At 40.3% G+C, this 24,363-nt stretch overlaps 2 protein-coding genes across 9 annotated transcripts in view; one reads left to right on the forward strand and one right to left on the reverse strand.

Annotated features, from left to right (window-relative positions):
• Positions 1 to 24,363, reverse strand: part of FYCO1 (FYVE and coiled-coil domain autophagy adaptor 1) — an 81,266-nt gene that overhangs the window by 29,075 nt on the left and 27,828 nt on the right. For 3 of the 5 annotated variants that reach the window (XM_045007322.1, XM_045007321.1, XM_045007325.1), the window contains exons 9-14: positions 23,912 to 24,004; positions 23,001 to 23,119; positions 20,305 to 20,472; positions 17,188 to 17,337; positions 15,631 to 15,836; positions 15,103 to 15,247 (exon numbers count right to left, since the gene is read on the reverse strand). In XM_045007322.1, the coding sequence (XP_044863257.1) occupies positions 15,103 to 15,247; positions 15,631 to 15,836; positions 17,188 to 17,337; positions 20,305 to 20,472; positions 23,001 to 23,119; positions 23,912 to 24,004 (881 nt within the window). The remainder of the gene's footprint in view (positions 1 to 15,102; positions 15,248 to 15,630; positions 15,837 to 17,187; positions 17,338 to 20,304; positions 20,473 to 23,000; positions 23,120 to 23,911; positions 24,005 to 24,363) is intronic. The other 2 variants (XM_045007324.1, XM_045007323.1) reach the window with 2 other exon arrangements.
• CXCR6 (C-X-C motif chemokine receptor 6) lies at positions 1,160 to 7,920 on the forward strand. 4 transcript variants are annotated; one of them, XM_045007326.1, is made up of 3 exons: positions 1,160 to 1,242; positions 4,377 to 4,451; positions 6,405 to 7,920. In XM_045007326.1, the coding sequence occupies exon 3, from the start codon at positions 6,428 to 6,430 to the stop codon at positions 7,457 to 7,459; it is 1,032 nt and encodes a 343-aa protein (XP_044863261.1). In that variant the 5' UTR covers positions 1,160 to 1,242; positions 4,377 to 4,451; positions 6,405 to 6,427; the 3' UTR covers positions 7,460 to 7,920. The 4 variants fall into 4 exon arrangements, with proteins under 4 accessions (XP_044863261.1, XP_044863263.1, XP_044863262.1 ...); XM_045007327.1 differs by lacking the exon at positions 1,160 to 1,242 and adding an exon at positions 1,279 to 1,405; XM_045007328.1 differs by lacking the exon at positions 4,377 to 4,451 and having other exon boundaries at positions 1,207 to 1,242.

The following is a 24,363-nucleotide window of genomic DNA, read 5'->3' on the forward strand; positions in this document are numbered from 1 at the left end:
GCCCAGCTCCTTGCATCTCCTCCTCTCGGGCGGCCATGGCCGGGGAGCCTGAGAGGAGGAGTGGCCCCTGGGCAAGTGGGGGAGACTCCGAGGTGAAGAGGCTGCTGGTGTGGCCCAAGAGCTGGAGACTGAGCAATAGTGTAAAAAAATTTTAGGCACCACTTTTTGGTGCCCCCAAATCTTGGTGCCCTGGGCGGCTGCCTAGTTCGCCTAGTGGTTTACACTGGCCCTGAATGTGCCCCAAGAGGCTCCACTGATCTGCTTCCTCTCAGAGTCCTTCTCATATCTGATTCTCTCAGCCTTCTCCAAGAAAGACTGCAAACTCAAACTTCTAGTTCCTGTCTTTACAATTAGGGAAACTCCTTAGCCCACATGGCTTATTGCTGTCCTGCCACATGCGTTGGGCAGCTCTTCCATTGTTTTCAGCTGTCTTTATTACATAAAAGAGGCTTAATGGTTCCTTCCACTGGGCCTGAAGGAGGGCTTGGCATATCCATTGACTAACAAGGTCTGTGACTGTTTCAGGATCAAAGACTCATAACACTATTGTAGCATTTTCTATAGTGCCCATTAGAAATGGTCAAAAAATGGGATGAAATTATCACAGAATATTTAATTGAAAATTCTGTGTCTTCCCCTCTCCTTCCCCAGCTGATTTTTGATGAAAAATTGGAAAACATTTTTTAACCAGTTGTAGTGTACATCAACATGGTAACTAAATGTTCCAACTGAAGAACAAGAACACTCCTATGTGATCTGCATGTCCAAGCAAGACTAACCAACACAGATGAAATTTGGAATATTGCGTACTCATGATTAACTGCCATGAACTATGTACAGATGGTGGAAACTGGTAACTGGAAGAAATGGGAGAAACTGTCCTGCAAATGATTAAAAAAAAAATTCAATATGCAAGAATCCCTGATCTTCAGTGGAACTTGCATTTGTGATTTGGACAGTCAGATATTTTCACCATGTCTTTTTAGATGTACTGTATAGTCAACTTTAGGCCGTATCGTTTACCTGAGAAAGATCTACTTGGAGATAAAGATGTAATTTCAACAAGAATGTCATAAACTGCTATTTTTGGTGTTAAAAAAAAACCCAACACAAAAAAACCCAGAACACCAACAGGAAACATCACAGACGGATAAAACGATAAATATGTAGAGTCCCTGCCGTCTTCAGACTTCCTTTGAAACGTAGGTGACAACACTCTCCACCACCATACACCGTCTTCCAGTAAGTGACTATTTTCTCTTACTTCAAACTGGAAGAGGAACATATACGGAGGGTAGAACAAAATACAGACCATCTTACATTTCTTAAAAACCCACTGGTTTGAAAGATTCTATTACTTCTGGAGGCATCCCCTACGTCTAAAATGGGAATTCTATCAGAACAGGTAGGTTCTTTCAAACCTGTGTAAAATATTTCAACTTTGTTATCCCTTTTAAATATATTCTAATGTTGTTTTTTTAAATAACACTTTGAATCAAACAAATTTTTTTTGGATACAGAAGTTTGATGGAGGTGTTTTTAATAACATCTTTCTAAACAATCTATCTTTTTCAGCTAGGGCTTGCTTAGAAACAAAAGAAGGATGTAAAATAATTTCACCTTCATCTGATCATAATGACCACAGTAATAGCTCAGATCTCAAAAGCCCCTGGTAGGAAAGACTGTGCTTGAGAGACAGATTTTAAAGCCACAGAAATAACAGGGTACTAGAAATAGCCTGTTGAGTCATTTTGGTCTTTATAATGGGGGCAAATAATCATGTTTATTAGAAATATGTATTTAAACCTATCACATAACAGGTGGTGGATTTTTTGTTTGTTTGTTTTGTTGGGTTTTTTTTCATGCTGAATGAGGCACAATTTAGCCTCACTCTGCTGGGAACCCTGTAGTGATCAGCACATCCCAGGAAGTGGATGGGAATGACCAACCAGACTGTGCGGCCAAGGCACCAAGAAAATATGCCAATGCAGTGATTCACTCCTCAGTTTAACGCTGCCCTGCCCTAGAATCACAGGGATGGGGGTCAGATCACAGGGGGTATATACTTTAAGGATACAGCTAATTCATCACTGGTATCAGTGGGTGAAAATTACACCCCTATATGCCAAAGGGTCAACTGAGCTCAGAGTATTCCTGACCAGAAAAATCATTGAGCATTTTCTGTTTCAGGGTAAGAACTATTTAAATAGCTGGACGGTGTTATTGTTCCTGGATCCCTGCTAGGGAGGAACTGAGCAACTGGCCAGGTGTATTATGATTCCCTCCACCCCACTTCTTTTGCTGAGGCAGGATAGAAAAATAGAAGTTAGAGATCAAAAAGATCTATTAGACTTTCCCATTCATGGATCTTCAGATGGTAGAGATGACTTACCCTGTTTTCTTGACAGGAGAGGTGAGATCCATGCACAGAAGGTCTATTCCATGCACATAACAGAGTGATATGATCTGGCCCTGCATTTTTTCCTCCCTTTTCCATTTCATTAATATGTACCAGATCCCTCCATTGCTCCCCAAGGACTACACTGCCATTCATCACTACTTAAAGCTTACAGTATTTCAATCACTTTCAGTCCACATCGTTTGTTCCTACCCAAGCCAATTTGAATTCAAATTTTAAGTAAGCTTCCAGACTTTTAAAATCCAAATATATCACATCTGCTTCATGCAGTACTTCTGTAAATCTGTCCCAAAAAACAATCGCATTCATTTATAAACCTACAGTGCTCCTGGACAGTTCCATTATCCTCAAGATTTTCAATAACTCCCCACTGCCCCCTTAATATTTCTTTCATTATCTCACTAAGAATAGAGGTTACACTTGCCGGGATGGTTACTGCCAGGATCACAATTCTTTTTTTTTTTTTTTAATTGGTACAGCTGGATCGATGGTCTGATGAAAGGTAGCAGTTCCAATATTTGTGTTTTAGTGGGTTGAATGGGCCAGATCCTCAGTTGGTATTAAACATGATAGCTTTTCTGACTTCAGAGGAGCTACACCAATTTATACCAGTCGAGGATCTGGCCCAGTATTTTTCATTTCAATAACAGCTAATCTTCATGGTTTATATATACTTCTATCACTTTTTTAACAGAATAGGTTGGAAATATTTTGAAATATTTCAGGAATTGTTCTCTTCTGTAATGATAATGAAGTATTAACTTTTAAAACATCCACCTTTAATGACTTAATATTACATCACCAGCAGGTGGGAAACACATTAGTTAAGATTACGAAGTGGGTTTCTTTTTTTCACCTTCCTTTTTCAGTAGCTCATAAGTTCCTCGGAAAAAGTGATTTGGGCCTGAAATTTTCCATGCTTGATCTCAGCCTCAAGGTGAATGTTTGGTTTTGTCAGATCAGCATATTCTCAGGCATGTGTGCTCTTTTTTGTGGTTGCCAGAGTCATTTTGGGTTCTCTCTGGGTAAAAATAAGAAGAAAAGAGTCTTTTTTCTTTCTTTCAGAGAACAAGAACCAGAAAAGGGGTGGTGGGGGGGGGAGGGAAACTTTCGGATCTTCTTTCAACATTACAAAAGTCAAAATCACCAATTTTTAAAAAGTTATTTAAAGGTCACCATTGATGACCTCAGTTAATCCTTTCTTATCTGATTGATTATGTTAATTATCCAATTTATATGAAGAATCATGACTCAAACTCCTCAGTAAAACTAACTAACTAGGAAATGAATGAACTTATGGTCCTTCTAAAGGCCAAATGCAATTCTCAGATCTTCTTAAAATCTCTTCTCCAATATTCTGTTCTCTCTACATGTGCAGATTACAGATGTCAATGGGGATCCAGCACATGGAGGGAAGCAAGAATAATTTGAGCCAAGATCTGCCAAGGGTATATGAGAAATTATGCCCTAATTCATATTTTTATTATATTAAGACCAGATTTTGAAACACACATTCATATATATGTGTGTGTGTGTTTCAAAATTTGGTGCAACTCTTCTTCCTCTGAAATCACTAGTAAAACTCCCATTGACTTAGATGGGAGCAGAACTGGGCCAGTGCTGAGCGCTTTTGACTATCCTATCCAAAAAACACAAAGTCATCAGAAATTAGAAAAACACAGCTTAGTGGCAGAAATGAGTTTTTAGACATTAAATATTTTTAGGCTATAAAGAGGATCAACATTCTATCTTGTGGCATGTATAGAATGAAATTCTTTAACTTAAAAATGATGCTCTGAGCCTTCAAAAGCAGAGACAGTTCAGTTGAAAAATATCTTTCAAATGAGACACTTTCCTTAGCTACATTAGGGTACTGTAATATTTTTAATGTGGCTACCTACAATATGTTATGTTGTCACATTATATCATTGAATATGTATACATTATTTTGCTTCAGCTCACTGGAAAAAAAACCTTTCTTCCCTGAGAGGGTATTGAAACATCAACCGGAACACCAATTGTGCCTGAAATAGTACGTAAAATAAGGCTTATCAGTTTGTTTCAATATATATTTGTCATGGTTTTGTTGGCCATGATTTTATTTTGCTGATTATCATCCCCCTCCCCCTTGTCCCAATATATCTGGATATGTAACAACTCTTTTATGAGGGGGGTTATTATTAAATTTAAAAAATGCATGATTTGAAAGGATAACAGAAACCATTGTATAAAAAGCCAATAACTCTTCAAGAAGTCACACAAGGATTCGTCACACTTCTCTGATGGCCGAAGGCCTTTTTGACTTTGCTTTCTGGCCTCAACACACATTCAAAGCTTATAGGTAGCACCAGTTAATCATATGCTTTATGTGTTATTATTTAAATAATAGATGCTGTTGAACCAATCCAGAAGATCAAATCATTCCAGGTTGAATTCTGCTAATCTTATGTTAACTTATATTTAGAAATACTTTGCTGCATGAGTATTCTCACTGAAATCTGCCATTTGAGTTTCAAGAGGGCATCTGACAATGGCTTTACAATTGACTCGAAAAAGTTTTAGTCATCCACTCAGGAAGAAGAAACAGTGTCAAGTGACCAATCACATGGCAGGAATAATTGACCTGAACTGTTTACAAACACCATAGGCTGCAAATTGTTTGGCCAAAACGTTCTAGTGTGAATAATGAATACGTTTGCAGAAAATCAGTCACAAATGTTTCATGAACAGAGAAGAGAGCTAAATTCACACTGAATATTACTCTCAGTGGGGGCCAGATTATTCTATTCTTAGTCATGTGGAGTAGGATCTCACTTTGTGAATAGTTCTACTGTTTGTGGTGTGTGATGGGTCACCAAAAATAGACACTATTGTTTCTGCTGTCTAAGTGGACGCCTAAAACTTTTGAGCAGGGGGAAAACAAATGGCAAATAATGAATAATGCAGTTCTGGGGTGAAAAAAATATTCATGTTAAAACCTCTTAAACTGTCAGAATTTGCAAACATCTGAATATTCGCAAATTAATAATATCATCCCATGAAAAATAGCAGCAGAGTTTATTTGGGAATCTGTTGGGATTTATTTGTTGTTATTATTTGTGTCCTGGTTGTGGCCACAGCATGCCATGTCCACACACATAGCAAGACAGGCTGCCTGCCTTGTGGAGCTCACAATCCAGCCAGCTCTGGAAGAAGTGATAACCAGAGCCCTGCGCAGATACAATATTGTATCCACATCTGACCCACCAACCACAAAAATCATCTGCGGATAGCCGCATCTGCGGATGCAGATACCCATGGATATAAAGCAAATATCCGTGGATTTGCAGGGCTCTAGTGATACTTATAGGATGGGTGTGGCTGGGATTTGATGGACAAGTGGCCATTTATGTGAAAACAGTGGATATGGTTAAAAACTATACATTAAAATCAGGATAAGGAAGAGATGTCCCCCATCAAAGCTCAAATGGTAGATGAAAGGGGTTTTCTTTCCCTGAATTCAAGAAGGTACAGTCCACTGTCACAATCAGTGTTGGAGAGGAAGGGGGATCCGAGTGACACTTTCTAACAGGGGTTGACATTCTTGTGCTGAAGTATATCATCAAACTCAGTAGGACTCAAGCCCTAATTTTAGAGAAGGGCCTACACCAAAGTCTTGATCCAAACTATTCTGAAATTTGAGGCATTTGAAATATTAAACCTCTCAGTCCCAGTCAGTGTAAATCTGTGCTAAAAATGATGCATCTACTTTCAGGACATGCAGGTTCAACAGCTGTTCTGTCGGGAGCAAACAGTGTTCAGATTATACCACGCCACAAAGATAATGTGATTTCTGTCAGACAAATAAATATATGTTGGTTTTCACCACAACAATTCTTTCTCTGCTTTTAGCTAACAGCTTAATAACATTGTGCCCGTCCTCTAGATATGACATAATAATTGTTTTACTTGTTGAGAAAATAATTTTGGATGTGTGTGATTACAGATAGCCTTTAAAAAGAAGACTACATGGAGCTTCCAGAATGTTATTACCCAGACCTTAACCTCACGTGCAACGATTACAATGAGAATGAACATTTTCTCAAGGCCAGCAAAATCTTTCTGCCCTGTATGTATGCATTAGCTTTTGCCTTTGGGCTGATAGGGAATTCTTTGGTCCTTATCATATACATTTTCTGTGAGAAACTGAAGACACTGACAGATGTATTTTTAGTGAGCTTGGCTACAGCAGACTTGCTTTTCCTTTCCACCTTGCCATTCTGGGCATATTCTGCTGCTCACGAATGGATTTTTGGCTCCTTAATGTGTAAAATTATACGGGGCCTGTACACTTTGAATCTGTACACTTCAATGTTAACCCTCACTTGTATAACTATTGACAGGTTTATTGCTATTGCCCAAGCCACAAAAGCCCACATGCGTCAAGCCAAAAGAATGGTTTGGGGGAAAGTCATCTGCATTTTAGTTTGGGTGGTTTCACTAGTATTTGCAATACCACAATTTAAATACAGTACACAATCGAACTATGATAAGTCAGTCTGTCATGCAGTATACCCTTCACATCTCATAGAACTGGCTTTTAAAGTAATCCAAATGACCCTTGGATTCTTTATCCCCATGCTAACCATGATTATCTGCTACTCAATAATTATCAAAACTTTACTTCATGCCAGGAGTTTCCAAAAGCACAAATCCTTAAAAATCATATTTTCCATAGTAGTGGTGTTCATTCTTACTCAGTTACCCTACAATTTACTGATACTCATACGCAATATACATGTGGAATTCAACCTGGACTACAATTTCGACTCTGCGGTGGTCATAACAGAAGCAATTGCTTATCTCCATGGCTGTCTCAACCCCGTTCTGTATTTCTTTATTGGGGTGAAGTTCAGGAAGAACTTCCAGAAAATCATTAAGAACATCACATGTGTTAAGCGCCAAGGTATCGTGAAGCAATGGCAAACCACTGAAGAGGAGGGCTCGAAAACTTGTACCGCCTCACCCAATGTAGAAGCAACAAGCATGTATCCATTATAAAAACTGCATAGAGGGTCACAGCTTTGTTAATTTTAAAATGTACTCACAGTCATGAAAGGGCTTATGTAACAGCCACATTAGACTGATATAGTACAAGTAGGCTACATGTAAGCTTCCCATGCATCTCAGTCCTGACATTGTAGCACTCCTGCTATTCCTGAGCAAAGACTGGTAACTGGGTGAAACTCTGCAGTAGTTTTATGATGGGCATACATAAAGGTTTAAGGATGAGATCATCAAACTCTTTCATGTGTGATCTAAGGCTGGGTTTGAACTCAGGGTTGCAGCGATGGAAAGCTAATGTATTAGCCCTCTGGACAGTTAGTCTCCCAGGAGGGATGTTTGTAAGCAGAAAAGACATTTAAGAGCTTTATTTTAAAGAGGCTAAGAGAAAAGTTGTAGTTTGTTGTGACTTTTAACCTGACTTTTTATATTAAAATGTAATTTGTTTAAATGCTCAATCTTCCCATTGTAGTTTCATGTGATTCTTTTTTTCTTTTTGTCTGTGTTTTCCCTTTCTTTGATCCCTCCGAGTCCCTGTCTGCCTTCAAAGGCAGAGTGAGATTTCTGTGGTCACAGCACAAAATTAATCTGTCTTCAAATATCAAGTCTCTCTAACAAAAAAAACTCAAAGCATAAAACACCTGATTCTGTCACACACAACAATACATATCACCCCATAACAGAGCTGGTGTAGCCAGTTTGGCTGGTCCCACTTCCTACATAAAAATATTGGACTCCACAGACTGGATCAGACCCATGATCCATTTAGTTGAGTATCCTGTCTCCAACAGCGGCAGGGTTCCAGAGGAAGGCCCAATAAACCCTACAGTAGGCAGATGTGGGATAATCTGTCCCCATGAAGGTCTCCTCCTAATATACATCCTGAAGCATGAAGTTTTAAACCCTTCCAGTACTCTTTTAGCATTAACTGTTGTAACTCTAGACAGTCTTGTGATCCATATAAACATCCGGTCCTTCCTCCTAACTCTCTGTGCATCCCAGAATGCACTTCCCTACCATGCTACCGATGCCCTACTTTGTGCATGTACCTAAGGCGTTCTGTTCCCTATGAGATAGCTGCTCAGACTTTACCAGACTGCGGTGAGAAAACAGCAATACAAACTAAGCTAGGGAGTGTGGAGGGTGCTGATATATGGTTGTGTTTTGAATAAAGCAGCTGTGCGGGCACAAGTCAGTCATGGTTGTAATCAGGTGAGGAAAAAATGTCATGAATTGGTTAAAAAAAAGTTATAATGGTAGGGTAGACATGGCTTTACAATGATCGCTGTCTTAACCACAAATGCCAGTGTCAAGAAGGTGTTAACTAACAAAAACAGGTTTCTATGTTTCACAGTCAGTTTCTCAGCCGCTTTTACAGGATGTTTGTTATTTACTTCTTCAGCTCTACCAACAACTTTTCTATACAAAAAGAAAATGTTTAAAGTAGAAAAATAAAACCATGAATAAAGATGCACAACAAATTGTTAAATTATAACATATGCCTGGAGTGCTTAAAAATATATAATCCCTGACTAATTTTTACTTGGCTACACACTTCCTAAACAGAACAGTCAACAGTTTATCTTATTATTAATAGCTTATAATGTTTTCTCAAACAAAACAATACCTGAAGATACAGGGCCTTACTCTGTTCCCACTTATCCCAGCTTTACATTGATTTAATTCCTGATTCATACAAGAGCAAAATCAGGCCTTTCAAAAGCGTGACTACAGTTCTGTCAGCAGTGAAGTCGTCTGCTGTCCTTTTTAATTGAATTACAATTAATTCATGCCTTTGATTGCACTATGCCTTTGATTGCACTATGAAAATTCATAAGCAATTTTTTGCAGTGGTGTAGTTTCCCAGATGCTACCAATGTGAGATGGTGACAGAACGTTTTTAACCACTACATCACCTAACCCTACCTGATCCTATCCATGCAATACTTTACTTATTCCATATATATGATATCTACCACTAAAGGGAAAATCATAATTAACACAAGATGTGTACCCAGTTGACTCGGATATAGTGCTGAACTCCAGCCCAGCCTTCACTGTAGACACACTCTACAAACTGTCACATATCAAAACATTTAAAAGTTAGAAAAGAAAACAAAGAAAAACAAATAAACAAAAAGAAAACACCAATGAACAAAACCTGAGCTGGCTAGGGGCAGACAGAATATTAAACTTATGATGATTTCTCACTTAAGATTTCAATAGAGTTACTCCAGATTCACGAGAGCAGAATATGACACCGAGAGAGTGGTCCTCATTCCTAATTACAACTAGGAAGTTGAATCCTGTTTGCATCAGGCTGTGATGGCACAACAGGTGGTTTATCCTTTGAAATAATTCTGGAAATCATTACCAAGCACCATTAGTAGTAGGTGCTGAATGTGACCTGAACCAACAGGCACAGTGAGAAAGGAGGACTCTCAGTATTATGAAATGACACTGACAATCGTTACACATCATTTCAAGGAAAGACCTGAGGAGGCAGGATCAATGTGACTATGAGGGAGAGTGGAAAACAAATAGAAAGCAGGTAGGCAGGCAGAGAAAATAAAGAGGGGCAGACAAAAACAAGTAAGCCACAATTCTTGCTCTATACTGCTGCAAGAGGCAACAGGCTAGATTCGCCTCTCTGGGCACAACTTGCATGTCCAGCACTGAGCAGGGCAGTTACACCGGGGGGATTCACACTCAGAGTAGGCTGTGGCAGTATCACCATCTTCCCCCTCCCTAAGGTGCTCTGTTGGAGTAAGTCAGCTTTAAAATCTAGCCTGGTTTGCACACAGCGTTGTCTGCAGAGGATGCCTAGGACAGATGGTGTGAACTGTTTCTAGCAGGAAACTAGGGCATGATTCTGACCCAATATTGTATTTATTTGGATGTGACTATTGGACCAAAAACCCAAACATGAAGACAAATAAAAACAGTCCTTAACATTCTGCCTGTCCATGTGGGGATTTCCTTTGCTGCAGGATGAATTCTAGTGATACTTAGCACATAATTCATCATCATGATCATGATACTAATGTATTTGTTTTGCAGTGACACCTAAAGACCCTGTTCAGAGATCAAGCCCCACTGCTCTAGGCACTATGCATACATATAATTAAAAGACAGGCCCTGCCTGAGAATGATTACAATCTAAGGGCCTGATTCTGCAACAAGATGCATGTGAGTGGACCCCTGCCCTCTGCAGAACTCCCCTGACTCTGCAAGGGTCTGTCTGCAGTTAGGATTGAGACCTGAATAGCTGTCTTTCACATGATAAGGGAGATTTTCAGGCATCCATTCATTGTACAGGAGAAAACTGTCACTCAAGTACAGACATCTTGCATAATAGAAAAGGAAACACATAAAACTACTGGTTGAGCAAATTATTTCTCATCTATAGGCTTTGGTATTTCCAGCGTGAAAATTCATTTCTAAAGCTACTTGCAACGCTGCCCAACTCTATCAGGTCCCATACAGCACTACAGAAGAGGCATATACCCATCAGGCCAGTAAAATACTGAGGGTCTGATTTTCCACTGTTACACTGGTTTTACATCACTGTGATTCCCCAGAGGAAAGTGACGTCACACCAGTATAACACTGTGTAATGAAGTGGAGAATCAGGCCCTTATTTGTCTTTCTATTTTAAACTAAATACCTTAGAACTGAATCCAGCCCTGAGGTGGATTGGTGCTAACTCCATTGATTTCAATGGAGTTTCACTAGGGATGAATCTGGCCTTTGTTTTCTTTGGGTGAAATAGTGTGCTCATCTTTTAGGACCTTGCAAACACTTAGGGTTTGCCAACACTAGGGTTTTAACTCCAAGATAACTGATTGCCCATAAAGACTAGGGAGCTAAAGGCTAGTGTGGACCCTCCACAAAGAAATGCTTGTATCGCGACATAAGATTTTGTGGTCCATTTTAGGCTGAGCTCAGTTCTGGATCAAATATTTGCGGAAAGTCCACACCTGCTTCTACAAGCCAGTTAACTAAAGGTATAAACTCTGCTGAGCAGGAACTGTCTTTATTCTTTGTATTGTACAGCCCAGTGTGAAACAAATAACAAAAGTTGCCGCTAAACAAATAATAAATAAAAAATAAATGGGGATTGTTCATCTTTATGCATTTGAGGAACAGAGTTTTTAAATGAAGATAAAATAATATCTAGGTGATATCAGAACTAATTATTTTAGGGGACTGCAACAGAATCTCAGCATAATGAGACAGTGTATGCAATATATGTACATTTCCAAGACACTGTATGGGACAGTATTTCACTACCTATAGTTTCAATCCATTTTGAAATGTCATTAATGTTTGACCTCCTTGTCACAGTTCTTTTTTATGGTTACCCCAGTGATATAAAATGTTGTTAGTGGTTAAAAATGAAAATCTTTAGTATATTATTTCTGCTCTTTCCTATCTGATAGTCTGCTGATAAACAGGTTGGGCCAGATTCCCAGCTGGTATAAATCAACACAGCTCTACTGAAATCAATGAAGCGGTACAGATTTACAACAGCTAAAAATTTGGTCTTCCCTGCCTCAAAATTTATTGCTCTGTGGGTTTATGTTTGCTGAGCTGTGCTGCAAAGGCCTGACTGTGACACCTATATTTCTGGTGCACGTATCTGACTCACCACAGAGGTAGCTCTGAAATCTCTAGCGCTGTAAAAGGCAGTGCTGCCTGTTCATGTTCTAATATCTTTTCAGAGCACAAAACCACAGAATAATTTAAAAATTCACATATGACCCACAGATAGCAAAATGCATTATATCTGACTAACATTTAGTACCCATAGTTGCATGCAATACATAGGTGGAGCTGATCAGTAGATCCAGGGGTAGGCAACCTATGGCACGCATGCCGAAGGCGGCAAGTGAGCTGATTTTCAGTGGCACTCACACTGCCTGGGTCCTGGCCACCGGTCCAGGGGGCTCTGCATTTTAGTTTAATTTAATTTAAATGCAGCTTCTTAAACATTTCAAAAACTTTATTTACTTTACATACAACAATAGTTTAGTTATATATTATAGACCTATAGAAAGAGACCTTCTAAAAATGTTAAAATGTGTTACTGGCACACAAAACTTTAAATTAGAGTGAATAAATGAAGACTCGGAACACCACTTCTGAAAGGTTGCCGATCCCTGATATAATTAGAGCTAGTCCTGGGTACCTACAGAACCCATGGTCAAGAAGGACCTCCAGTTTGTAGGAGAACCTCAAATTTCACATGGGATCATGTGGTCTATAAATACCTCAGTGTGCTGATCTGTGCTAAAAGCAGGTTGAAGTTCAGCTTGTTTTCTGCTGGTTTACACTGGAAGAAGGTCCATCAGCCAGGCTCTTTCTCAATACTCACATGAAGGAAGGGGACAAAGGGGAGATCTCTGTCTCCCTCTCTATCCCAGTTATATGTAGGAGGGGATATCTACCATCCTTGTCTGTTGACCTCATAAGGGGTGACTAAGCAGAGGTAAGGGGCTAGAGTAAACAGAGAGAGGAGAGACTGAAATAGCCCTAAGCCACCCTGCGGCCCTTTAAGATCATGATACTAAAGAATCAAGGGCAGTGCATAAATGGTTCTGACTAGCCTATGGAAAGCGATAAAGTAGAAGACTATTTTCCAGTTTTCTTATCTATAGACTGTGAACGATGGGAATAGAATAACAACACTGCCACAGGGTAATGCAGAATTCTAATGATACATCCAGATGCCTTCAATAATGGTCTTACAGTTTTGGTGGCTTCCTCAGCAAGAGGCTGACAGCAAGATGACCAGCGAGCCCAGTCCTAACCTCATAGCTCACGTGCTCTTTCTCACTGTTGTGTTCCCAAGGGCTCATATTTTGCATCGCTGGCCCTCCTCAGCCAACAGGAGTGAAAGCTCCTGGGTTCCTAATTCAAGATGTCTTACAATCCAATTTTGCTGAATCATGATGAAGGTCAACATATGACTTTGGGAAAACTTGCATCACCTCACTTTTCCCATCTGTAAAACGATGACAATGCCAACATACAGGTGAGTTGCAAGGCTTAATTCACGCATATCTGTAAATGCTTCAAGGTCCTTTGAGACATTGCAGGCACACAGATGCTATGGTGGTGGGTAATTAAATAGCATAGTATATTAGCAAAATACACCTCTACCCCGCTATAACACGGTCATAGGGAGCCAAAAAATCCCTACCACATTATAGCTGAAACCCCATTATATCGGGTAGGAGCGGCAGGGCTCTGGCAGTGATTTAAAGAGCTCCAGGCTCCAGCTGCTGTGGGGTGCCCCAGGCCCTTTAAATTGCCGGTGGAGCCCCGCTGCCACAGCCCTGGGGTAGGGGCGGCAGGGCTCCAGCGGTGATTTAAAGGGCCCGGGGCTCCCCACAGCAGCCAGAGCCCCAGGCCCTTTAAATCGCCGGCAAGCCCTGGTACCGCAGCCCTGGGGTAGCGGCAGAAGGGCTCCAGCAGTGATTTAAAGGGCCCTGAGCTCTGCGCAGCAGCCACAGCCCCGGGCCTTTTAAATAACCAGCAAGCTCCACTGCCACAGCCCCGGGGTAGCGGCAGCGAGGCTCCAGCATTGATTTAAAGGGCTCTGGGCTCCCCGCAGCAGCCGGAGCCCCGGACCATTTAAAGCACCGCCGGAGCCCCACTGCTACTGCGCTAAATGCAAACCCGTGTTATATCGGGTTGTGTTATAGCGAGGTAGAGGTGTAGCATAGTATACTAGCTGAGAAACAAAAGCCAGAATTTAAACATATTTTGTTCCAGATAAGTAAGTATGTCTAGTCTACCTTAGACACACATAGTAAGGAAGTGTGGTTTACACAGGGACTAATCATACAATAGGTGGCAAAACAATCTAGCTCTGTTTTTTGAACTACAGACTTGTTACTTTGGGGCTGCTTTTACCCTGGCATTGAGAACATTTGTCACTACAATTCTTCTTCCCTGATACTAAGGAACAACATGTGGGTAGAGGGTTACAGTAATAAACATTTTTTTTCTTTTGAAATATATAAAAATAAAAATTAAACTTCAAAATTTTGTCAGGAAGAAATATTAGCAAACATACAGCCTGTACCATTGTATACATTTATTTTTGGGGTAAAATATATTTTACTTTGGATATTGTTCTTAATATTCAAATGACTGAAACAAAATGAAACTTTTAATTAATATAGAAATAGGCATAAAATATATTAATGCAACATTAAGCTTACAAATTATAAGAGACAATCTATCAATTCCTCTCTACTGCTGATTTATGCGGGAGTAGACGGAACATGTGACTGAAATCTACACTATGATGTGCGTCCTTCCACTTTCTCTTGGGGGAAAAAAAAGGTGTGGGGGATTTAGCTATATAACTGTTGTTCCTTTGTTTTCTGGGTATTGTATCTTTATAACTCTACAGACCGTGCTGTCTGCAAGGACAGGCAGCCATTTTATGTTCAGTTCAATAAAGCTTGTCATAAGAGAAACATTGGACTTTGCTATGGGTTTTCCCCTGTATTGTTCTCTTAATCTAAAATGAAGTTCAATATGACTGAGAGTGTCTGTTTTCTTTTTATGGACAGGAAAAACGTAAAATGAGGCTCCAGTTTTAAATTAAACAGTGTTTTACTCACAGATCTGTGTCACTCTGGTCCAGAGACTCTACTTCAGCTTGACTTTCGTTATGGATAGAGTCAGATTCCTGCACTTGGCACAGTTCCTCATCTGTGATTATATCAAACACTGCATCATCTGGTGGTTTGGAGGTTTCATTTGTAACTGTGCCATAAAAGTACATCAAAAGAAACGCAGTAATAACGTAACAGGCAGCATCAGTGTTTTTATTTTTTAAACAGAGCTTATGTGTCCGGACTATTATTCTGCCTACACAGTAGTCTTCACATACTGCAAGTGCTAGAGGGACTCTCCAGGGTGACTCACTTGCATTAAAATATAAATGGGTATTTGTATCAATCTATCAATATTAAGATATACTAACAAGCTCCACCACTACTCTGGGACAAGTTCCGCCTGGACTTACACCCCATTAACCTCACTGGGGTTGCACAGAGTGTAAATTGAGCAAGATCTGACCACATAAGCCCTGGGCAGGAAGCCCAATAATCTCATTTATCTCACATTTGCACATGAAAAGAACTAACCTGTACCTTCCTGGGTCGGAGACACTGCTGAATTTAGTAGAGCTGATGGTTCTTCTTGGCTCGCACGGGATCCAGAGTCATCCGTGTAATCCACGATCACCCTAGGTCTATTGAAGCAAGCTCTACAGCATCGCTCCTTCTTGCCACTGTGTTTGGTCATCATGTAGTTGTTACAGCAGTAATAGCAGAAAATGCGACCGCACAGTCTAGAAATTAAAAAGAACAAATGCAAAGGTATGAGAATGTTACACCTATGGCTTAAAAATAGAAGTAGGTAAGGTGAGCATTGACAGTGCTTGGGGTTTTGGTCATGAAGGTCATGTACCCTGGGAAAGCATGAAGTTTTTTGTAGGTTACATGGCAAAAATCACAACCCAGACAATTCTGTCTTTTAAAGTTCAGATAGACTTACTGGATCGTGAATGTTCAGCGGGGCATATTTTTCCTTTATAGTCTCAATACAAGTAAATTACACAGGAACAGAAGTTTCCAGAGGGTAAAAACAATTAAAAATACAATTTTACAAACAAGACAACAAGTAAAGAACACAAATTTAGTGATTTTCGATGGGCCTGATCTTGTTCCTATTGAAGTCAATGGCAAAACACCCATTGATTTTAATGGGAGTAAAAACAGGCCACGTATCAATATTCACTCAAACCATCCCTAACCTAAATCTTTCACTGCATAAGCTGCACAGCCTCCAAAAAAAGGAAGAAGCAGCAATATAAAATATTGATTTCTGTGAGTCAGAAAGAGAGCTACACAAGGATATTTGGTCATTATAAGAATCAAATAGTTTTTAAATTGATTTGTTAACAGTGTTGATTAAAAGACCCCAGTTCACTTTGCTTCTATTCATTAGGTTTTAATACTAGCTGTTTTTCGTAAGTATTCAGACAACCACTGGGTATTGGTGAAAATGTTTGCAAATTTCACAAATATTAGTAGAAAACATTCTTCATCTGAAAAATCATACTAGAAGTAAGTTATTAGCTACCGATTAATGACCACACGGTATTCACAACTTTAAAATGTCATTTATTAAGTGACTAATCACACATCATGAATAAAGAGTGAGCAGTCACATGCCACCCCACTGCCTGAAATTTGTTCATCCAAACTTTGTGAATATATCTGGAGAAATCACAAACATGTAACTATTAATTCACAAATAGAAAAGGGTTAAAATTTGCAGCAAGTAATTCAATCAACTGTCAGATTTTTTGAACAGGCCACATCAAAATCAAATCTTGCTATTTAGAGTCATTGTTTCTCAACATATCTTTTAGTAGTGAAAGTTATGTCTGTACAGAACCTAATTCAATGTGGCATCAATCCTGATTGGGTCAGTACTGTAATAAAATAATAATAGTACCATTGTACTGAACAATTTTTAAAAGCATATATACCAAGTGCAGACAGCATATAATATACATATTATAACAATGTATGTCTGGGAACAGTGTAAAATATTGAAACACTAGATATTTTACATGGAACCTATCATATTTATTTCCACGTTTTTAATAACGTGTTATAGGTCAAGAAACTGACCTGCAGTGGTGTCGGCGCATCATCCAAGTAAACTCTCGCTGACAGCTCAGGCAATGATTTACTTCCGTGTCACCAAGCCATCTTTGCTCTGCACAGAGCTTCTGCTGAAATTCCAGAGCATCTGATTTCTGCCAAAGGGCATCCTTATCCCTATGGAGACACGTGTAAAGAAGAGCAATACATTTTAGAAACATCACTGTTTGTTTTTAACTAATCTCAACTCTGCCCCTGGAAGAAAACTCTATACCGTAAAGTACTGTTATTTAACTCGTAAGTACACAAATCTGAAATAGCCCACTCCCTGCACTTTTAACTAAGTTACACCATGATTTACAAATGTATATACACCACCGAAAGGTGTGATTGGCCTTTGCAGACAGAACCTCAGAATATAAGAATTGCCACACTGGATCAGTACCATGGCCCCAGTTCAGGAAAGCACTTATGTGTGCACTTAATTTTAAGTTGCACTCAGTGAGCAACTCCTAAAAGGCTTCAGTTGAAGGCACATTATTCTCCTTACTGCAGCGAGTTCTATCAAAGATATCCCAGAAGCACATTTGGATCAGACTGTAGCTGTAAGCCATGGTTTGCTCTGTGGGAGAGTGAGGCGAGCTGCCCTGTAGCTGACCCACCCAGAATTCCACCTGGGGATCAGGTTGGGGGGGTGGGGTGCATTTTACTTGAAGTGTTCTGTCATCCTTTGAAAGGATGTGGTTGAGATTCCCTCTCACATTAGTCCACCCTCAAAGGGTACAATCGGGTGGAATTTAGGCCGACGTGGAGGTGCATCAACAGCAAAAAAAGTTTTGCAGCATTTGAGGTAAACTGTCAAGTGAAACCTCAAACCACAAAGGCTAACAACACAGCGCTAACCATCTCACAACACCCATCACTACCTGATGTCTTAGCTCAACTTTTTGCAGCTGGGCATAAAAGCAGAATCTTACTCCCTATTTACAAGGGAGGCTGCACTATATATTTGCCAAAGAGAAGGACTAGGAGTTATAGTCTCAGCTCTGGCACTAACTTGCTCTGAGGTCTTGGTCATGTCATTTAACATCTGTTTCTCAGTTTACCAATCTGTAGAATAAATATGGAAATACTTAAATACCTCACAGAGTGTATGAGGATCAATTAGTTAATGGTTAGACACTCTTTGAAAATGTTAAGTGATATCAAGGGCTAAGTATGTGAGCCAAACTTTATTCTCAATTACATCTTCTTCCGGCTCCTCAGTATATAAGTTACACCAATTTAGACTCTCTAACACACCTGTACATAGCTGTAATGAGATCAAGGGGATTCTAAATTAGCATAAGGGAGTCTTCATTATGCATCACCTGTGAATCTGACCTCTGGAAAGAATCAAGAAGTGAGAAAGAAATGCTACCTATCTTGACCCTACTGTATTGTTAGTCACCAACACCATCAGATGCAGGAAAGGTAATAAAGAAAGGACTTCATTTTTTTTCAGTGACTTCACAGGTTTATGTCTTCTTGCACTTTAAAAACAGATGTCAGCTGAGATCATAACTCCTTGGAAAGGCCAAGAAAACAGACATTAATAAGAAAACCCACATTCTCTTGTCTGATTGAACAATACCAAAAGCTTCTGTGAGTCCTGATCAGAAGAATGTGCTAATGCCCTGGCTGTGTACTATGAGCTAATAAACTTTTGAAAGTTGTGACAATATTTGGAAGAGAAATATCTGCTATAGGTTTCTCAGATTAAAAGGAGGCAAGAACTCCAGTATTAGCTACCAGATTCAGGTAGATAGAGTGGCTCAGGAAAGGAATGACACAGTTAAAGGAACTTCTTTGTAGAAGGATCCTCTGATGAACAGTTAATGTCTAAAGCTGCATTGGGTTTTCACTCTTCATCTAGTAAAGGTGGAGAGGTTTCTGCAGCATGCACAAGCTTTTGCATGAAGACAAGAATACACAGACCAGAAGTGAGAAACCACAGTTAGTACTTGGTTGCTATTTAATACATGGTTTGTGTTTTGTAATGGCAATTTAACACCATTAACTGAAGTAGCTGCATGTCTGCAAGTTATGTCTGCAGCACTTGGCTTGCTGACAGACAAAACCCTCCATTTTTTAACATAAACCACAATCTGTATTTGTCTTGTTTAGTCCAGAATTGTTCTGATAGACATAGAGAGCCTACAGGAGTCTTCCTTCAAAAGCAAGGCCGGTCTGTAGTTAAGACACAGGACTTGGGACTCAGGAGAGCTGGGTTCAGTTTACAGCTCTGCACCAGATCACATGTGTGACCTTGGGCAAGCCACTTGGGGTCAGATTTTCAAAGCTGCTAAGCTTTCCTTTAGTAGTTAAATAAGGGCTAGATTTCCAAAAGAGATGCATCCAGCAGCTCCCGTTGTGACACTTGTCAGCACCCATTAACTTCAATGAATCTGCACCAATTTAAACCAGCTGAGCATCTGCCTGTTGAGTTTGCTATTTAAAGGCTGAGCACACTGGGCTCAATCGTGGGCCAGGCTATGGGCCAGGACAGAGGATTAAGGAGGTGAGATGACTCCTTGCTTCCCTGTGTGGGCTACCCACATTATGGATCAGAATGTAGGTGGGATGGCAGTTGCTGCTGAGCTGTTACTCCTGCACTCATGCAAGTGAATGGGACATGGGGGGCATGGGTGAGCAATGGATGGAGCCTCTCTCATATTTTTAACCCTCCGTTTCCCCACAATGCACCAGTCAGCATTGTTCTCTGAATAACAATTTGGTCCCAGCCCAGTCTCTTATCCAGGGCAGACTGCAAGGTGCTCTCTGTAAGTGATGGATACTGGAGTTAAATATTTGCTAGACAAACATACTGAAATATTTTTGGCGAGGGAGGGGGAAGAACATATGCTATATATAGAATGACATGGACTTTGCAAAACAGATACAAGCAGAGAAAGAGCTAGATCACATTTTGTCTATTTTACTTCTCATAATGTGCCCTAACCATTGAATCTCACTGCCAATGTTGTGTCACAGAATTTGGCCATTACATTTATTTCTGTTCAGGAATAAAAGATTAATCCCTCCACACAGCACCATTTAAAATCCTCCACAATAGAACCTATTAATTATTTTTTAAATACCAACCTGAGAAGTTCAATCAAGCGTTCTTCAAGGAATTGCTTTGTTCTAGTTAGATCGTCTAGCTCGGCCAACAACTTCTGATCATTGCTGTCTCTGTCTGCAGTCACCTTGTTGAGTTTGTCACCATACTCTTTGACTTGCTCATTCGCTTTGTCAACTTCCTTTTGGGTCCTGTTTAAATGCAAATTAATTGTTCTTAAAGAAGTCCCTTCAGCCATTTATCTTGACGAAATCTGTAGTTTTAGTGAAGTCTTTCTCAATGTGAACACAATATTGTATAGAACAACGTGCTTTAGTTTTTTGACACTTTTGAAGCTGTGCATAGATACATTACCTGTGGGCACCTTTGACAATCAGTAACTTCTGGGGATGAGGGTCCTATTTCCTGCTCCCTTTTCATAGTTGTGTTTTATAGACTAACAGACGTTTTGCAGCATGAGCTTTCGTGGGTGAATACCCACTTCTTCAGATGCAAGTGAAGAAGTGGGTCTTGCATCTGAAGAAGTGGGTATTCACCCACGAAAGCTCATGCTGCAAAACGTCTGTTAGTCTATAAGGTGCCACAGGATTCTTTGCTGCTTCTACAGAACCAGACTAACACGGCTACCCCTCTGATAGTTGTGTTTGTGATGGCTGCCCTCTTGGCTGCACACCAGGGATTGAATCAGATAGCATGAACTGCTACAGCTTAAGCTAAGAGCCAAGGCTCTCTGGGTGAGTCTGTAAAGACCCATAACCCCAGCAGACTGGGCACAGAGGACAATCCAGAGCACAAACATATCAGTGGTTTACATGTTCACGAAAGGTCTACTAAGTAAGCTATTAATTTGCAGTACCACAAAACAAAAAAATTTACAAAGGAGCTAAAAACCCTTTACCACTGAATACAAGAAATTCTGACAAGCTCTGCTAATGTGACTTCACTTGAGAGTCTCATCCAGACAAATTTGCCTCTGATTTCAAGTGGACAGAGTGAAAGACTTAATGAGGTTTGATTTGATTTCTGGTGTATTAATTTCAGTCAGTAGAGCAACTTAAAACTGGAGAATTACTCACAGTCTCAATGGTAAACTTGACAGACTACAGTCAACTTAGCTTAATCAATAGACTCCCAGTTGGCACAAGGGATGAACTCACTGGATCAGACACTCAGTTTTTAAATCAGTGGACATTGATTTATACATGGAGCTACTTCAGTTGACACCAGATGAGCATCTGGCCCATAAAGAAGAAACTAGTGCACACTTAGTTGTAAGAAACTAGAGTGGGTACAAACAGAAATCTGAAAAAGGAATTAAGGGCCCCGATTCTGAAGTCCTCATTCAGGCCCATATCCCAACTCTCTTTTACATGGGAGCAAGATAAGCATTAGCTCCTTACTTCCAGGTAACAGCTCTGCACAAGGTCAGGCCCAATGAAGATCTGCTCCATGACCAGAGCTCATCAAGTTGCTGAGGGGCAGAATCTCCATGTAAATGAGGTCTCTGAGGGCACATCTACAGAGCAAGCAGAAACCCACGGCAGCACATCTCAGAGCCCCAGTCTACAGACTCGGGTTTATGGGGCTCACACTACAGCTCTCAGAATGGCCATGTAGACATATGGACTTGGGCTCTGAAACCCACCCCGCTCCCCAGGCTTCAGAGCCCAAGCTCCAGTCCAACCCCCAAACATCTACACGACTATTTTTAGTGCCGTAGCGCGAGCCCGAGACTGCAGATCCCGGCTCTGAGACTTGCTGTTTCTAGTGCCCCAATGGAACAACAGTGATTGATACCAGCTGAGCATATGGCCCAACATCTGTACTTTTTTTTGGGGTGTGAAGCATCCTGGGGAGTACTGTGTCCTCCCACCCCTACCTGCAGTCTCCATGGCGAGAACTGCCCTGATGGACACTGTGCACTTTCCAGCTGACAACTCCATTCCGTAACTGACTATCCTCTGGACTCATGTAGCTGACTGATAACCAGGGGGACCTGCCCTCCCAGAGCTGCAGTCACAGAGCCCAATGAGACAGTCACAGATTCCTGCCTCAAGGCATGGGGCAGAGTTTGATGGCCATGTAGGTGTTATGCAGCCATCCCTAAAAGGATTCCCCTTATTCTTGATCCAAGCAGAGATCCACAGCCCTGGAATCAGGCCAGGCTGGCTTGGTCTTGCCAGCTCTGTGCTGCAAAGTCATTTAGTGCTAGTATTTGTCACCAAGTCCTTACTCACGCAAAATGCCCATTGAACTCAATAGGAGATCTGCCTGAGCAAGAGCTGCAGAGTGTGTTCCTTTCATCAGCAATTCTTACTTTACTCTTGAGACACCACAGGGGCAAAAATAAAACACACCCTCCGTGTAAAATGCAGTGCAAATGTTCCAGTTCTCTTTTAAACAGCAGTCAACATTGCTGTACTTTGAATGCTGCACCTAACCCATGCTACAAAGCCTAGCAGCACGTAGAATAGTTTCACAAAGGAAACAAGAAATGTGATGACTAAAGAACATCAGATAAGTGAACAAAGGGAAGCTGTATTCTGTGTAATTTCCATGTTTTCTATCTGAAAGGCCACTCAACGCTTCCTACTCAATATTTATGTATTCTCTCCCCTGCCTCATATACTGTACACAAGAGTATGGTGTACACACAATGGTGACTTATCTCCTGCTTGGCTTCTTACAAACAGTACAGTGAAATAACCAAAGTGCTAACCTCTCCAAGTGTTTTTTCAGCGACATCACCTCCTCGTCTTTTTTTAACCTGGTGGATTCATATTCAGTCAATTGCTCTGTTGCATGCTCCAGTTTGCTAGACAGATCTGTGTTTACAGCCTAGCAAAATAATAAAATATTTCTATTTAACGTACCAAAACATCACTGTATCAACTGTAACTTAGTTACTATGTCACTCAAACAGTGCTTTGATAGGGGAGTTTAAGAAGTCCAACCATTAATTAAAACATTACTATTGAATAATCAGACACTAATTAGTTGTGTACTGGGGATTGATTACTTATGTCACATTGAATAAGGGATCAATTGTAAAGTATTAAACCATGCCAGTAATTCTTATTAGTCACAGCAGAAGGGCTTTGAGTGGCTTTTGTCTCTTTATCAAAGAATAAAGTCCCAAACACAACGATGAAAGAATAAACCACATCAGTGTTTAAAACTATTTCACAGTCTGAAATAAGTGCTTCAATAGGAAAACAAAAAGTTTAAAAGAAACTAAATTATTCATGAGGGGGAAAATGTCAAATTTATGGCTTCTTCATTAAAACAGAGTTAAATATGAAAGGAAGTGAAAAAGCACCTTGTATATCTAAACTTTAGAGATAACATTTTCAGACTTGGGTACACCCCTATATCTGTATTTAGGCACCTAAGTAAAAGTCAGCTGTTTCGGGGGGGGGAGAACCTCAGTATTTAACTGCTATTTGTGCCTTTGAAAATCTCCCCCTAGTTTGAGAATTTTGACCTGCATGTCTATTATTTGTTCACGTGCATTCTCAGGCTCCCAGCCAGCTGCCAGACAGATCCCCTGCCTTGTAAATTCTAACACAAGTGGCTATTGATGCAAATACTTTAGCACATTTCTTTATTATAATCAGATTAAGCACCTACGTGAAGCTCTGCAATCTCTTCCTCCGCAGCACACAGCTGTCGTTTCTGCTCCTCAAGCTGCTCTTTTACTTTCTCGCATTCTTCACTGACAGCCTAGTGTAGTCAATAAAGCACAGAGTTCACATAGAAGTCATCACCCAGTTTTAAAGTTTCCTGCTGATGCAGCATGGACAATTAAAATATACTGGGCCACAACAGGGATAAATTTGGCCCTCTGCATGGCTGATGGCAGATCAATTCAAATGGGCATCCCAGGAAACTTGGGGCCTAATTCATGGGAAAAGTCCGCCCGTTGTGGTAGTCGGATGATGTTTTTCCAGCCATTATTATGGGTCAAAACAAAAATGGCCCAACTTGCTAAGCATGTAAATGTGTTGAAAGTACAAAGGGAGCACAAGTCATGCTGGGAATTAGGAGATGCTCTGTGGGGCAAAGAAAGTAGAAAGTAAGCG

This window comes from Mauremys mutica, chromosome 2 (assembly GCF_020497125.1).
Source record: "Mauremys mutica isolate MM-2020 ecotype Southern chromosome 2, ASM2049712v1, whole genome shotgun sequence".
In the NCBI taxonomy this organism is placed as follows: domain Eukaryota; kingdom Metazoa; phylum Chordata; order Testudines; family Geoemydidae; genus Mauremys; species Mauremys mutica.

What these genes read in the sequence shown, in the direction of transcription:
- CXCR6 (XM_045007326.1), top strand. Translation starts at nt 6,428, where the DNA reads ATGGAGCTTCCAGAATGTTATTACCCAGACCTTAACCTCACGTGCAAC.